The sequence below is a fragment of the Myxine glutinosa genome, chromosome 5 (assembly GCF_964187855.1).
Source record: "Myxine glutinosa chromosome 5, kmMyxGlut1.1, whole genome shotgun sequence".
Lineage (NCBI taxonomy): Eukaryota > Metazoa > Chordata > Myxini > Myxiniformes > Myxinidae > Myxine > Myxine glutinosa.
Genome location: NC_136265.1, coordinates 127,331,670 through 127,346,245, shown reverse-complemented (window position 1 = coordinate 127,346,245; position 14,576 = coordinate 127,331,670). Strand labels below are relative to the sequence as shown.

The following is a 14,576-nucleotide window of genomic DNA, read 5'->3' as shown; positions in this document are numbered from 1 at the left end:
GACTGCCGCCACCATACCTACCTCTCCAAAGAAAATAATAATAACAATAATTGATAATAATAATAATTGATTGAAAATAATAATAAAATAATAATAAAAAATAGACATTGATCGAATCATCAATGAGAAATGCAAAAATGCATTCAAAAGCAACACCTGATGATTCCGTCAATAAATTTGCGGAAGGCATATCAAAATAGTAATTCGATGCGTCTAAAACATCACAAAACTTTATTCAGAATCATCATGGGGTCAACCTCCTGTCCTGGGTAATTTGCGAGCAAATGCCATGAGGAAGTGAATAAAATGTTTAAAATGTATGGATTACTTGTTCGATAATTAATATTCACCCGGGAACTGTAAGTGTGCCCAGCAATGAAACACAATAATTTTTTTAATTTATATAATTATAGGCCAAGCAGATGCAACCACTGAAATACGCTAATATTGCGTGTCGCGTTAAAATTAATCTTCGTGAACGTGACATAGGAAAAGTGGGTGGCTGACAGATATTTGACGCGTACATCCGACAGTCAGGAAAAAAATAGGAACCGACCACAAATCACGTCTTCATTGCAGGATTGTAACACAAGACAAGCCAAAAAAAAAAAAGAAGAACCCCAGCACACAGGGTTGTCTTTGTGTGTTTGGGCCTGGTCTTTGCCGTCTAGTTGGAAGCCCTGCCTTTCATAGCCTGCCTTTCATAACCACTATCCATCAGCCTCTAAATGGACCAGGGTCTTGGCCAGCCCCTCAGCACCTCTACCCCCAGAGCATTAGTGATAGAGTGGGTCAGTGCATGGAGTTACTGGATCGAGTACTGAGCGAGGCTCACACAGGTGGATGACTTGGCTGGGCTGTTCTGAGACACCTGTGCTTGGATAAAGCTCGAAAGAAGTCTACCAATCGCTTTGGACCCTTTTGCAAGAAACAATTGCATTGAAGAGCATCCGGTTCTGTTGCTTGCCAAAGGGCCGAGTGGTGTGCCAAGTTTCCGACAGCACACCTTCAACCACAGAAAGGGTCCATAGCCTGCGTGTTAGCGTCACTGGGCCTTTGGCTGGAAAGCAAGAGAAAAGACTAAGGCTGCAAAAAGGAATTTCTTTTTCTTCCAAAAAACATTACAATGAATAGGCCCATAGCCCATAAGAGTTAAGGATCATTTACGAACAAAAGAAGCATTCTTCATTTTAAAGGTCTAAAATGTTGTTTCAGTTATTTTTTCGCACCAAAGAGCCAGAGATCATCTGAACTCATATGAATTAGAACAAGCAATGATAAAATTAGAGTCGATAAAGGCACCATCAGGATGTAGGCAAAGAAGATGGCCTAAGCATGATCAATGGGAATTGGGGAGGAAGAGGGAGAAGAAAATGAAAAAACAAAAACAAAAAAAACACGCGCGCGCGCACACACACACACACACACACACACACACACACACACACACACACACACACACACACACACACACACACACACACACACACACACACACACACACACACACACACACACACGAGTTGCTCAAATTCCCTTTGTAGTGAAGTGAGTAAATCAACGAGGAGGTACAGTGGAGAACAGACTTCAAAGTCAGACGTTCTGATTTGGTTGTTCCGGGTGCGAATCGCTACGTGTACGAGAATAGTTGTGGTTCGGTCCGCTGGAGCTCGTGCTCCTGGAGGACCACGGTGCTCTTTGTTTCCATTCCAGCAGCACAAAGAAAGAGCTGCCCAGAAAGAGAAACAAAGCAAAAAAGCCAAAGACCTTGGGGGAGTGGAGTGAAATAAAGAGGGAATGGGTGACAATAAGGATCAATGAACTGCAGCATCTTCACCCCACCTCCTCATCCCCTCCCAAAAAAGGAAAAAAGGTTATTCTATTACCTAGCATGCACCATTATGCAGGTAATCCCCTCTTTATGGAAGCAAACTTTTCAAAACAAAGCAGTGTTTTGAGTATCCTATCAGATCAATAATGCACATCGTATTTAACACAAATATCATTTTTCAAACAACGAGAAACACCCGCTTCTTTCGGGAGTGGCCGTGGTAATGTTATTATCCTTATTATTACTGCCAATTATTATTACCATTATTATTGTTTTTATTATTATGCTATTATTAGGCTTCTAGTGAGGTTCCCACTGGAAGCCTATTGTTCTTGCAAGGATTATTATTCTCACACATTTTGTGGAAACGATTCCGAGAAAACTCTACAAAACTTTAACTAGTTACACATACCAATGCAACTTATGCATCATGAATTTAGTTTTTGCAATTTTGACATATTGGCTGCCATTGCCTATGATGTTATAAACTTTAAACACCTTCTTCTCCAGAACCGCTGAAGGGATCAACGCGAAATTTTACAAATATGATCGCCTAGTCATGGGGATAAAAGTTTGCGAAAAAACACGTCATCGGTCACGTGGTTTGGTGGCCATATTGGATTTTAAAATAACAATTTAAAAATCTAGTTCTCCGAAACCGCTTAACCGATTGATACGAAACTTGGAACACGTGTTTACATTACGATGCGGGGAAAATATTTGCAAACGATGACGTCATCAGTCATGTGGTTTGGCCGCCATCTTGAATTTAAGCAAAAGATTAAATAACCTTTTCTGGAGTACCGCTCATCAGATCAATGTAAAATGTCATACATATTGCTACGGTTTTGAGGTTTGTAAAGTGAGTCTAATAAAGGTTAAAGGTTGTCCCCCATAGATAGTCACACAAGCAACATGTAGCCTCATTTGTAGTATAGTTATTTCTTAGTATGTGTGAGAATAGGCCCTTTCCAGTGTTAATTCTGCGTTGTGTAAAGACAGGGGAATAGGTCCTACTTCTGCAAACCATTCTACCTCTATAGGCGGAATCCATTTTGCTACCCTTTGCTTGCTCACTAGTCGAGTTAACACGAGGTAGGCCTAAGAAGGTGGGGGCGGCGTCGAGGTCGGAGCGGCAGGGGCGATGACGGTAAGCATGAGCCGCCAATGAGCTCAGAGGTGGCGGCGTCAGAGGGCGTGGTGAGAAGAGTCTGGTGAGTTCCAGAAGGTTTGCGGGGCGTGCCTATATAACCCGCTGCGCAAAGCCCTCGAGAGGACTTGCAGAGAGGGAGAGGACTTGCGTCACAGGACTGCAGCGTTGTAAAGGACTGAAGCGGAGGACTGCAGCAGAGAGGGAGAGGACTTGATGAGAGAACTCGCATTGTACCGCTTGATGAACTTGACCATCGCATAAGAACACGCGCGCTAACCAACACCCAGTGAATTGAGGAAGAAGAGTTGGTCGCTAGATATATGCGGGCGCAGCCAGGCGTGTTTATAACGAACTTGCGCATTTCAGCCATGCGAGTGAACGAGGCTGAGTAACCGCCCTTTGCCGTAAAAGCCGTCCCGCCCTTTGCCGTAAAAGTCCCCCCTACCGTTCGCCCCGATATATCGCCTTTGCTTGAGAGGCACGCTACGTGGCCCTGCCTTCACCGATCTCCATCTTCGCGGACGTGCTGGGGACTGTGGAGAGCTGGACGAGGACCATCCTTGGCCGCGCTGGGGAACACCTGCCCATCTGCAATACCCCGTGTGAGTGTGAGTGAGACGGGCCCATTGTCTCTGGGGTAATTAAGACTGTATAAGGATTTCTCTGTGTCTCTTCGTCCTGAACTGTTTATACGTGTAATAATAATTAAACCTATCTGTTCTTCCTTTCTTCTGAACTCGATCGTCTTTGTGGTTTCATCATTGACTAAGCGTGGCACGAATAAGATCGCTTAAATCGGGGTCCATTAATTATAACTGCGCGGATCACGTGTACGCAAACCGCTCGGCGTACTACCATCACACGTGGTTCGTGCGAGGCTTGTTTCCTCGCTTCCAGGGCAGCGCGAGTACTTAGGTACGAGCGAGAATTTGGTCCCGAAATCCTATTTGGCGCTGTCTGGAAGGGACGTTGCAAGCCCCGGTTCCGCCAGGCTAGTAAAGACAAGGGGATTAATCCCCCCCTTGATAAGTGGGAGAAGGCCGGTGAGAACCACAACAATATGATCAACTACTGATGTGGGAAAAATATTCTTAAATGATGGCGTCATTAGTCACGTGATATTGCAGCCATCTTAGATTTAAGAAAAAAAATTGAAAATCTATATCTGCAGAACTGCTTAACCGATCCAAACCAAAATTTACTGATATGATCGACTACCCATGAGGAAAATTTACTGAAAATGATGACGTCATCAGTCATGTGGTATGGCGGCCATTTTGCCTGGAAACCTATCATCACTGCTCACAGTTCTTGTCAATATTGTTGCTGTTGGTGTTATTACTTTTGTTTGGGGGGGGGGGTGATTATTTTTTGCGTGCCCATGACCTGACCCTGGGTACCCTGAGCACAAATGCAAAATTTGGTGGAGATTGGCCTAGCCGTGTGTTTTCCCCATGGTTTTCAGATGCACAGACAGAAAATTGCCTTATTTTATACAGTAGGGTAAGAATAGCTCGCTATGTGTACGATAGACGATAGTTGTGGTTCGGTTCGCACAGAAAAGCAAAAACTGCAATGCAGATTATTAAATACACACTATTGGGACTGCAAGTACAATCGCATATTAAAATATTGAGCAGGAATATATACATATATGATGTCAGAAATATATGGGTTTCTGGGTGATAAGCACGAACGTATGGGAACCGGATGATAACAAGCACAAATGTACATGTACCGGATGATAAGCACGAATGTAAGGGTACTGGATGATAATACGCACGAATGTATGGGCACTGGATGATAAGCACGAATGTATGGGTACTCAATCATAATAAGCATGAATGTCAGGGTACCGGATGATAATACGCACGAAAGTATGGGTACCCGATGATAATAAGCACGAATGTATAGGTACTCAATGATAATAAGCATGAATGTAAGGGTACCGGATGATAATAAGCATGAATATATGGGTACTCAATGATAATAAGCATGAATGTAAGGGTACCGGATGATAATACGCATGAAAGTATTGGTACCGGATGATAATAAGCACGAATGTATGGGTACCAGATAATATCAAGCATGAATGTAGGGAACCCGATGATAATAAGCATGGATGTAAGGGTACTGGATGATAATACGCACGAATGTATGGGCACTGGATGATAATACCCATAAAAGCATGGGTACCCGATGATAATAAGCATGAATGTATGGGTACTCAATGATAATAAGCATGAATGTAAGGGTACCGGATGATAATAAGCACGAATGTATGGGTACTCAATGATAATAAGCATGAATATAAGGGTACCGGATGATAATACACATGAAAGTATGGGTACCCGATGATAATAAGCACGAATGTAGGGTACCCGATGATAATAAGCACGAATGTAGGGTACCCGTTGATAATAAGCACGAATGTATGGGTACCAGATGATAATAAGCATGGATGTATGGGTACCAGATGATAATAAGCATGAATGTAGGGTACCCGTTGATAATAAGCATGGATGTATGGGTACCCGTTGATAATAAGCACGAATGTATGGGTACCAGATGATAATAAGCATGGATGTATAGGTACCAGATGATAATAAGCATGAATGTAGGGTACCCGTTGATAATAAGCATGGATGTATGGGTACCCGTTGATAATGAGCACAGATGTTTGTTTATCGAACAGTAATTTACATACCGATGTTATGCTAAAAGTGGAATAAAAACAAAATTAATAACATCCACAGGAAATGTACCAATCAATTCACATTTGAACCAACATTGGACCAACATTGGCAGTCTGAAAATCGAACCAATATTGGCAGTCTGATGCTCTATTTTGATTTCTGTGAGCAAGCAAGTCGTGTACAGGTCAGGATGGAAAAATAAACAAACAAAAAGTCTTTACATTCCTACACTTGTAAGCAACATACGAAGCGATTTGTCAAATTCACATTAAGCACATAAATAAGCCATTCCACAGGCCAGGCATTTGCTTTTTCATGGTTTCGACAACGTAAGTCTAAAATACAAATGTACTTTTATAAGATCGAATATTTACAATTAAAAATCCAAACTGCAAGTTACGGATAATCAAATGGGTAGAAACCAAAATGAACTTGTGATTCAATACAGCAGGCAAGATTTATTTATTTATTCTTTTGTAATACACTTCCTTATCCTTCTGTCTTCCTCATTTATACGCTTCCTTATCCCTTCCAACCCTCTATTACGAACATGCCCCACTAAAACTTCCTTCTTTACTGATAAAGCTTTCCATAGATCGTCCGCCAATCCAGACTTACAATTTTTTTTTTTTTTTTTTTTTTTTGTGTATACTGAATCGAGGCTCGTGAAAGAGCTAACATTTACTTCACAACCAAATCAACCAGACAAACAAAATATATAAAAAGAGGGAGCGGAAGACAAGATGGGGAGAGAAGGGTAAGCACACAAACACAACATTTGAGAGCAGGGAGATGTGTGGAAGGGAGAGGGCTTGGGGGGAGGAGGCGTGGGAAGGGGAGGGGGGGGGGGGGGGGAGGGAGAAGTATAAAACACAAGGACACCAAGGACTTCCACGACAGAAGTTGGTATTTCAAAAAAGTGGAATTGGGGTGAAATTAGCAGGGGTAGAAAAGATCAAGGTTTTGGATGGGGGAAGATAAGAGATGGTGGTGAACAGCTGTTTTAAAGACCTGGAGGGTGGAGTGGGATTGAAGAGAGTGAGGGAGTTTGTTCCAGAGGTGGGAGAAAAGAGGAATGAAGGAGTGAAGGTGAGCAGAGAGTCTTGATTTTGGCAGTTTAACCATAAGAGGGTTGGAGGCAGATCTTGTGCGACCTGTAGGAATATTTGCGGGACAGAGCCCAGAGAGAGCTGGGGAGGGGGGGGGGGCAAGGCCAGAGAGGAGTCGGTAGAAGACAGAAAGACCACCAACCTGCCTGCGGTGAGTGAGTGAGAGGCCCTTGCAGTTAGCTTCATCGCGGGAATAATGGCGTCAAGATATCGCTCCAGCACCGTCCAGTTGACGAAGGTCTCGGAAACCTTTTTGGGCTTGCGGCGCCACGCTTTTATTAGCTGATAAAAAGGCCGATAGCCAAAGGCGACATTTGTGGTCGGCATGCAATGTCCAAAAAACAAGGCCTTTATCGCAGATCCAACAAATCACGGATCTGCCTTTGCCTTGCACGGACACACTTGATTGCTCTTAATCAATCATGTTTGAAAAACATGGGAGATGCGGATAACTTGGCCTGCAAATGAGAAACGAAGGAGTCGCCTAATTTAACTGCAGTGGATCATCAGTACAGTGCATCATCCGTAACAGCCATCATTGCCATATTTATTATTTCCGAGGAGTGATAAATGGTGCCCATCTCAAATCATCTGAAGCTGTCAAAAGGCTTTCCAAACTGAAATTAATGATAAATGTTGCTCATTATTCATTAAAGCAAATGCCATCTTAAGGACAGATCGATTTTTGACTAATACATGCCATTGTGAGTGGAGATTAATTTGAAAAACCAAGTGCCTCTGCACAATTACTACAGTGACATAGAATAATTCATTAATTTCAGAATCTAATGCCACGTATGCCACCACCATTCTGCCCAATTTACCAAACAACTTTCTCCCTCTACTGGCAATAAATTCCAAGTGATTGTTAGATCAAAATAAATATATGCCGGTGGCACAAAACAACAATAGTTGCTCTGATTATAAATGTTGGCGATTGGTGATGTTGGCATGGTAAAATACCACGTGATCATTCACGGATGAAAATAATTATTCCACAGTTGAATGTGTAAGGAATTAAAGCACAGATTTGAAAGGAAAAGTGAAATGATGAATCGTTTATTGACCAGTCTCGATGTAAGTGTCCACAGCACCGTTTGTCTGAGCTAGGTGAACGGATCCCGTACCTTTGGCTCCTCGTTTGTATACGATAGCGTTGTTCCCTCTCGTGCCTTGGGGCAACACTCGGCTATATAAAGCAGAAAACTTTTTTGCATTAATCAGTTTTTGATATTGAAAACGAGGGCTTTGTCTGGGATTTTTTTTTTTTTTTAAGTGGAGCCGAACACTTGCCAAACTGAGAATGATTAAACTGAATGAATGAATGAATGATCGTTTTAAGGCCATTTTCCCCGCTAGAGCGGGGGTTAGCCTTGCGGGCCCCATGACAATCATGGTTCCCTGTTTGAGGCAATGTTTTTTTTTATGGCCGGATGCCCTTGCTGACGCCAACCCTTAGTCGCCTCTTACGATGCACAGGGATACAGTGTACCTATTCTAAACCGGGGTACACACCGGGATCATTCATCCCAGCAAGCTAGTACTCAATTTGCCGACCTCAGAAGGATGACAGGCTGAGTCAACCCCCCTGGCGTTAATTCAATGAATCGACCGGGATTCAAACTCAGGATCCGAGGATCCCAAGCCAGCACCCTAACCACTATGCCAACACCAGGCTGTGCAAATTTGGAAGTATTTGTCAGACTTTTTGTGCCGGGTTTTTGAGGCCTACATTTTCCGAGTTTGAGTCCACAATTGTCTTTTTATTGTCTTTCTCCCTACTACCTTCAGCACTTTTGTTTTCTCTCTCGTCCCCTTATTTCTTGTCTCCCCTCTTATGTATCCGATGCTTCCCCTCCCTCAGCCTTAATGGTATGGACCTCAAAACATCCTAGGCCTTCGGTCAAACATGACTGATTTCTCCATACAGGTTGCTTTTCACAAACCAGACTTGATCTGTGCAACAGAAACTTTCCTACTTGAAGATGTCTCTGACTCCTTAGTATCTTTCCCTTGTTACTCCCACCTCCGGTATGATAGACCCGAGCCTCGTCCTGGTGGTGGAGTTGCTCTCTTTATCAAAAACTATCTTCCTCACTGTCCCTGCCCTACCCTCTCTCCATCACACCCCCAGGAGTACCTTTGGCTACGGCCTCTTATGGTATCCATGGAAATATCCATGCATGGCTGGTGGACTTCCTCTCCTGTCGTAGTCAACGTGTGACCCTGAATGGAATTCTCTCATCTCTTCTTCTTCTCCAGACTGGAGTTCCTCAAGGCAGTGTTCTAGGCCCTGTGCTTTTTGTAATATTCATCAATGATCTCTGCGACTCTCTGGAAAATCCTCTATCTTTTTGCTGATGACACCACTCTCTGCCGCTCCATATCTCAACCCTCAGATCGGCGGGCAGCAGCCTCTTCACACTCTGCAGACCTGGACAAAATCACAAACTGGTCAAACAAGTGGAACATGTCTTTCAATCCTGATAAATGCGACATACTCTCACCATGTCTCTCTGAATTGTCTGGAAAACTCACCCATCTACTTTCTCAACAATCCTCTCGAAGAAGTTCTGTCACTCAAGCTTTTGGGTCTCATAATCTGCCATGATCTTTCCTGGGAAAACCACTTTCCAAGCTGGCCTCCAAAGCCAGTCGCCGACTTAGCAACCTCCGTCGTGCAAAGTCCTTCCTTGGCACTACTAAGTTTCTCACCACTTACAAAGCTTTCATCCGCAGCTTGATGGAATACTGCTCTCCCCTCTGGGCTGGTGCCCCTGCCTCACACCTAGCTCAGCTTCACATTGTAGAAATCAAGGCTTTTAGGGTCATTGGTATCTCCCACGATGAAGCTGATTCTGAGGGTCTTTCACTCTCTCATCGCAGGCAGGTTCGCAGTCTTTCTGTCTTCGACCGGCTCCTCTCCGGCCTACCTCCCCCAGCTCTGTCCCCCAAATATTCCTGCAGGACGCAACCTTCCTCTGGTGAAACTGCCAAAATCAAGACTCTCTGCTCACCTTCACTCTTTCATTCCTCTGTTTCCCGGAGAGAGGAACACTCCCACTGCTCTCTCCAGATCTTCAAAACAGCTGTTCACCACCATCTCTTATCTTCCCCCATCCAAATCCTTGATATTTTCTATGCACGTTAATCCACCCCAAACCCACCTTCTTCCAATTCCCTGTTTTCTTTCCTGAAAGTCCCTGTAGTTGTCCATTTTCTATACTGTGGATCCTGCCCCAACCCTCTCCCTTCCACAGATCTCCCGATGTCCCTGTTCTCTGCTGTTGTGTGCTTCTCTCTCTCTCCCCTTCTTGTCTCCCGCTCCATTTATTTTATGTTCTTTGTGTTAGCTCTTACACGAGGCTCGACTAAGTATACAAAAAAAATACTAGTGTGTATCAAGTTAAGATACATATCGGTCAGTAACATTTCCTAATCACACTGCTTTTTGCCAGATTCCCGGAGGTTCTCAGTACTTTTTTTTTTTTTTTTTTTTTTTTTTTTTTTTTTTTTTTTTTTTTTTTTTTTTTTTTTTTTTTTTTTTTTTTTTTTTTTTTTTTTTTTTTTTTTTTTTTTTTTTTTTTTTTTGTATACTGAATCGAGGCTCGTGAAAGAGCTAACATTTATTTCACAAACAAATCAACCAGACAAACAAAACACACAAAAAGAGGGAGCGGAAGACAAGATGGGGATCGAGTATCGTGTAAGAGCTAACATCAATCACACAAAAAAAAAACGGACACACAAAACATACAAAAAAGGGAGCAGGAGACAAGATGGGGAGAGAGAGGGAAGCACACAAGTACAACAGTAGAGAACAGGGACAACGGAAGATCCGTGGGAGGGAGAGGGCTTGGGGGGAGGAGGCATGGGAAGGTGGAGGGTATAAAACACATGGACACTGCTAGGACTTCCAGGATTTGAATTAACGGGGGTAGAAAAGATCAAGGTTTTGGATGGGGGAAGATAAGAGATGGTGGTGAACAGCCGTTTTAAAGACCTGGAGGGAGCAGTGGGATTGAAGGGAGTGAGGGAGTTTGTTCCAGAGGTGGGAGAAAAGAGGAATGAAAGAGTGAAGGTGAGCAGAGTCTTGATTTTGGCAGTTTAACCATAAGAAGGTTGCTGGCAGATCTTGTGCGACCTGTAGGAATATTTGGGGGACAGAGCACAGATAGAGCTGGGGAACAAGGCCATTAAATTATGCATTAAATATGTAACGATTTTTTTTTTTGACCCCAGGTTCATGCCCCAGGGGGTCAGGACTAAGTTGAGGGGTAGCCATTGTGTGTTCAAGGTAGAGAATTTTTTTTTATCAATATCTGTGCAGGTAAGACGGGCCGAGTGCCTCTACTGGCGTCGAGCCGACCTTTCAAAGATGAAGACGAATCGTTGTGCCAATTGTCTCACAAGTTGTACTTCAGGTTTCCTTCCCTTTGATCGTTTATTTTCACCCCCCCGAGTAATTTTGAACTTGATGATTTTCATTGTGTGGGTGAAACACCTGTTGTGCTACGACACACTCAGTGTATTCTATTTTTACAATGTTGCCCGCAGGGCATCTGGAACAGCACCTGTCTGTCTGTCCGGTGTATGTATGTCCCTCACAAACGTCCACCAATCAGAGCTGAGGATCTGGTCACTTGACAGGTGCACGGCAGATCCAAGCCAGGTTACACCATCGTCAGACTGTCGGTCTTGTTATGAAGAGACACGAAGCCTCCAGACTTGGAATTGACTTCTGGAAAGAAAACTTCCTTTTTCTTTTTGTCAGACATACAGACATTTACTTTTTCATACAGAGATCGAGGCTCATGGAAGAGCAGATCAACAGAGGGCAAATAGACAGACACCTGAAAGACACAGGTAACCCCAAAGGATAGCCCAGCAAGACTCCCCTGTGTAAACGTAAAGAATAAAACAGAAAATCTTGCGAAGTCTCCAGACGTGGTGACGTAACTCTGCATGGATGATATGTCACCTGGCAAAGGTAACCCGACTGCGAGGGCACGCCGACGTAGCAATTTGTCATTTTGCAAGGTGCTCGGCGTCGCTCGGGGCTCAATCGATAGGTGCGAAGCAATAAGCGGCCGAGCGAGAGGAGGCGGAGGAGCAAAGTGCACCTTGCTTTTCCTTCCTTCACAATGAATTGTTCGGCGCATCGTGTGACGACGATTAACGAGGGATTGTCCTGCCGTTAATAATAATGATTAGCCATGGCTCGCACAGGTGTTGCTCAATGGTCCGCGATCTTTGCTCCGTCGGTGCTAAAAGCTTTCAGGGATCGAGGTTCGCTCGAGACACAATTCACTCGATGATGCGAAACACACCTTTGTCTCCTCGAGCCTCTTACAAAAAGGTGCGGTCAAAGGATCCTGCAGGGGAGGAATCATTTCAATAGTCCGTGAGCTGCAGCCAAGGTGAACATCGTTCGAGGTGAGCAACATAGAGTATGAGGGTAAGACCTAACACCTCCTCCGACGAGGCTCGTGGACATTTACTTGCTGACTGAAGGAGTTCTTGAGACTTAGAAGGTCTCATCTTTTGACACGTCACCAAGCACCTGGAACTTGTCCCTAAACATGTCGGATTTTTGAGTGGAGTAAGCGACGCTTCCAAAGATGGGTTTGGAATGTAAATTCTTCCCACAGTTTCTATTTTGTTCATCTATAACTCATTGCGTGGTCTTCACGATGACTCACAATGGTGTAGACAAGTTACAACTACAGCTGTTTGTTGGGAAACACTCTGAATTCTTGTTTTTCCCAAACACCTGAGCTTTTTTTTTTTTTTTTTTGTATACAAGATCGAGGCTCGTGAAAGAGCGAACATTAATCACACAGAAAGACAAACCGACACATAAAACAAATAACATCGGGAGCGGTAGACAAGATGGGGAGAGAGGGGGAAGGACACAAACACAACATTTGAGAGCAGGGACCGAGAGACATGGAGACATCGAGAGATCTGAGAGAGGGCGAGGGCTTTGAGAGGGGGCATGGGAAGGGGGGGGGGGGGGGTTGGAGAGGTATAAAACATATGGACACTGCCAGGACTTCCAGGAAAGAAGTTGGAATTTCAAACAAGGTGGATCTGGGGTGAATTAGTGGGGGTAGAAAAGATCAAGGTTTTGGATCGGGGAAGATAAGAGATGGTGGTGAACAGCTGTTTTAAAGACCTGGAGGGAGGAGTGGGATTGAAGGGAGTGTGGGAGTTTGTTCCAGAGGCGGGAGAAAAGAGGAATGAAGGAGTGAAGGTGAGCAGAGAGCCGAGATTTCGGCAGTTTAACCATCAGAGGGTGGCTGGCAGATCTTGTGCGACCTGTAGGAATATTTGGGGGACAGAGCACAGAGAGAGCTGGGGGAGCAAGGCCGGAGAGGAGTCGGTAGAAGACAAAGACCACCTACCTGCCTGCGGTGAGTGAGTGAAAGGCCCTCAGAGATAGCTTCATCGCGGGAGATTCCAATGATTCTGAAAACTTTGGATTCAACAGCGTGAAGCCGAGCCAGGTGTGAGGCAGGAGCACCGGCCCATAGGGGAGAACAGTATTCCATTGAGCTGCGGATGAAAGCCTTGTATGTGGTGAGGAGCTCAGGTGTGCCCAGGAAGGACTTCGCACGACGGAGGATGCCCAGTCGGCTACTGGCTTTGGAGGCCAGCTTGGAAATGTGGTTTTCCCAAGAAAGATCATGGCAGATAGTGAGACCCAAAAGCTTGAGCGACAGAACTTCTTGGAGAGGATTGTTGAGAAAGTAGATGGGAGGGTTGTCCAGTCGATCTTTTCGGAGAGACATAGTAAGAGTGTGAGATTTGTCAGGATTGAAAGACGTTCCACTTGTTTGACCAGTCTGTGATTTTGTCACAGTCTGTGATTGCTTCTGCAATGTCATGGTGCGATTCGTATTTCCTTCACCAAAACGAAGGTAGATACTTGGTGGTACTGAAAGGACTGAATCCCATCTACTCAAACCAAGTGGTACTGGGAGGACTGAATCCCACTTACTGAAACCAAGTGGTACTGAGAGGACTGAATCCCACTTACTGAAACCAAGTGGTACCGGGAGGACTGAATCCCACCGACTAAAACCAAGTGGTCCTGTGAGGACTGAATCCCACCCACTGAAACCAAGTGGTACTGAGAGAACTGAATCCCACCTACTGAAACCAAATGGTCCTGGGAGGACTGAATCCCACCTACTGAAACCAAGTGGTACTGAGAGGACTGAATCCCACCTACTGAAACCAAATGGTCCTGGGAGGACTGAATCCCACCTACTGAAACCAAGTGGTACCGGGAGGACTGAATCCCACCTACTGAAACCAAGAGGTCCTGGGAGGACTGAATCCCACCTACTGAAACCAAATGGTCCTGGGAGGACTGAATCCCACCTACTGAAACCAAGTGGTACCGGGAGGACTGAATCCCACCTACTGAAACCAAGAGGTCCTGGGAGTACTATCTGGATGGTTAATATGACTACCAGCTTTTCCTTTTTTATAACCTTGTAAATTTGGTCTCTCTCTATATATATATATATATTGCTTATGCCTGAAAATCGTCCCTTAGGACAAGGGGAACAAAGAACAACAACAATCTCCAGAACGGCACAAGAGGAGCACCCACCGGAATGATGCGCTTTACCACCTTACTTTTATATAGACAGGTAGACCTTTAGTAACAAGTGCATTTAATTTCGTAATTAGGAACTCGGTAGAGCGCATACCTCTGCCAGGCTGAACAGTTTATGTTTTGTATCCCACTGATAGGCCGAATCTGTATCTGGACC

The 14,576-nt window shown here is 44.4% G+C and overlaps 1 protein-coding gene across 1 annotated transcript in view; it reads right to left on the bottom strand.

The window, feature by feature from the left end:
- Positions 1-214: 214 nt before the first annotated feature.
- LOC137427117 (CKLF-like MARVEL transmembrane domain-containing protein 4) overlaps positions 215-14,576 on the bottom strand; it is a 30,096-nt gene continuing 15,734 nt past the window's right edge. The window contains exon 5 of the mRNA XM_068116300.2: positions 215-1,767. Coding sequence (XP_067972401.2) covers positions 1,594-1,767 — 174 coding nt within the window. The 3' untranslated portion in view covers positions 215-1,593. The remainder of the gene's footprint in view (positions 1,768-14,576) is intronic.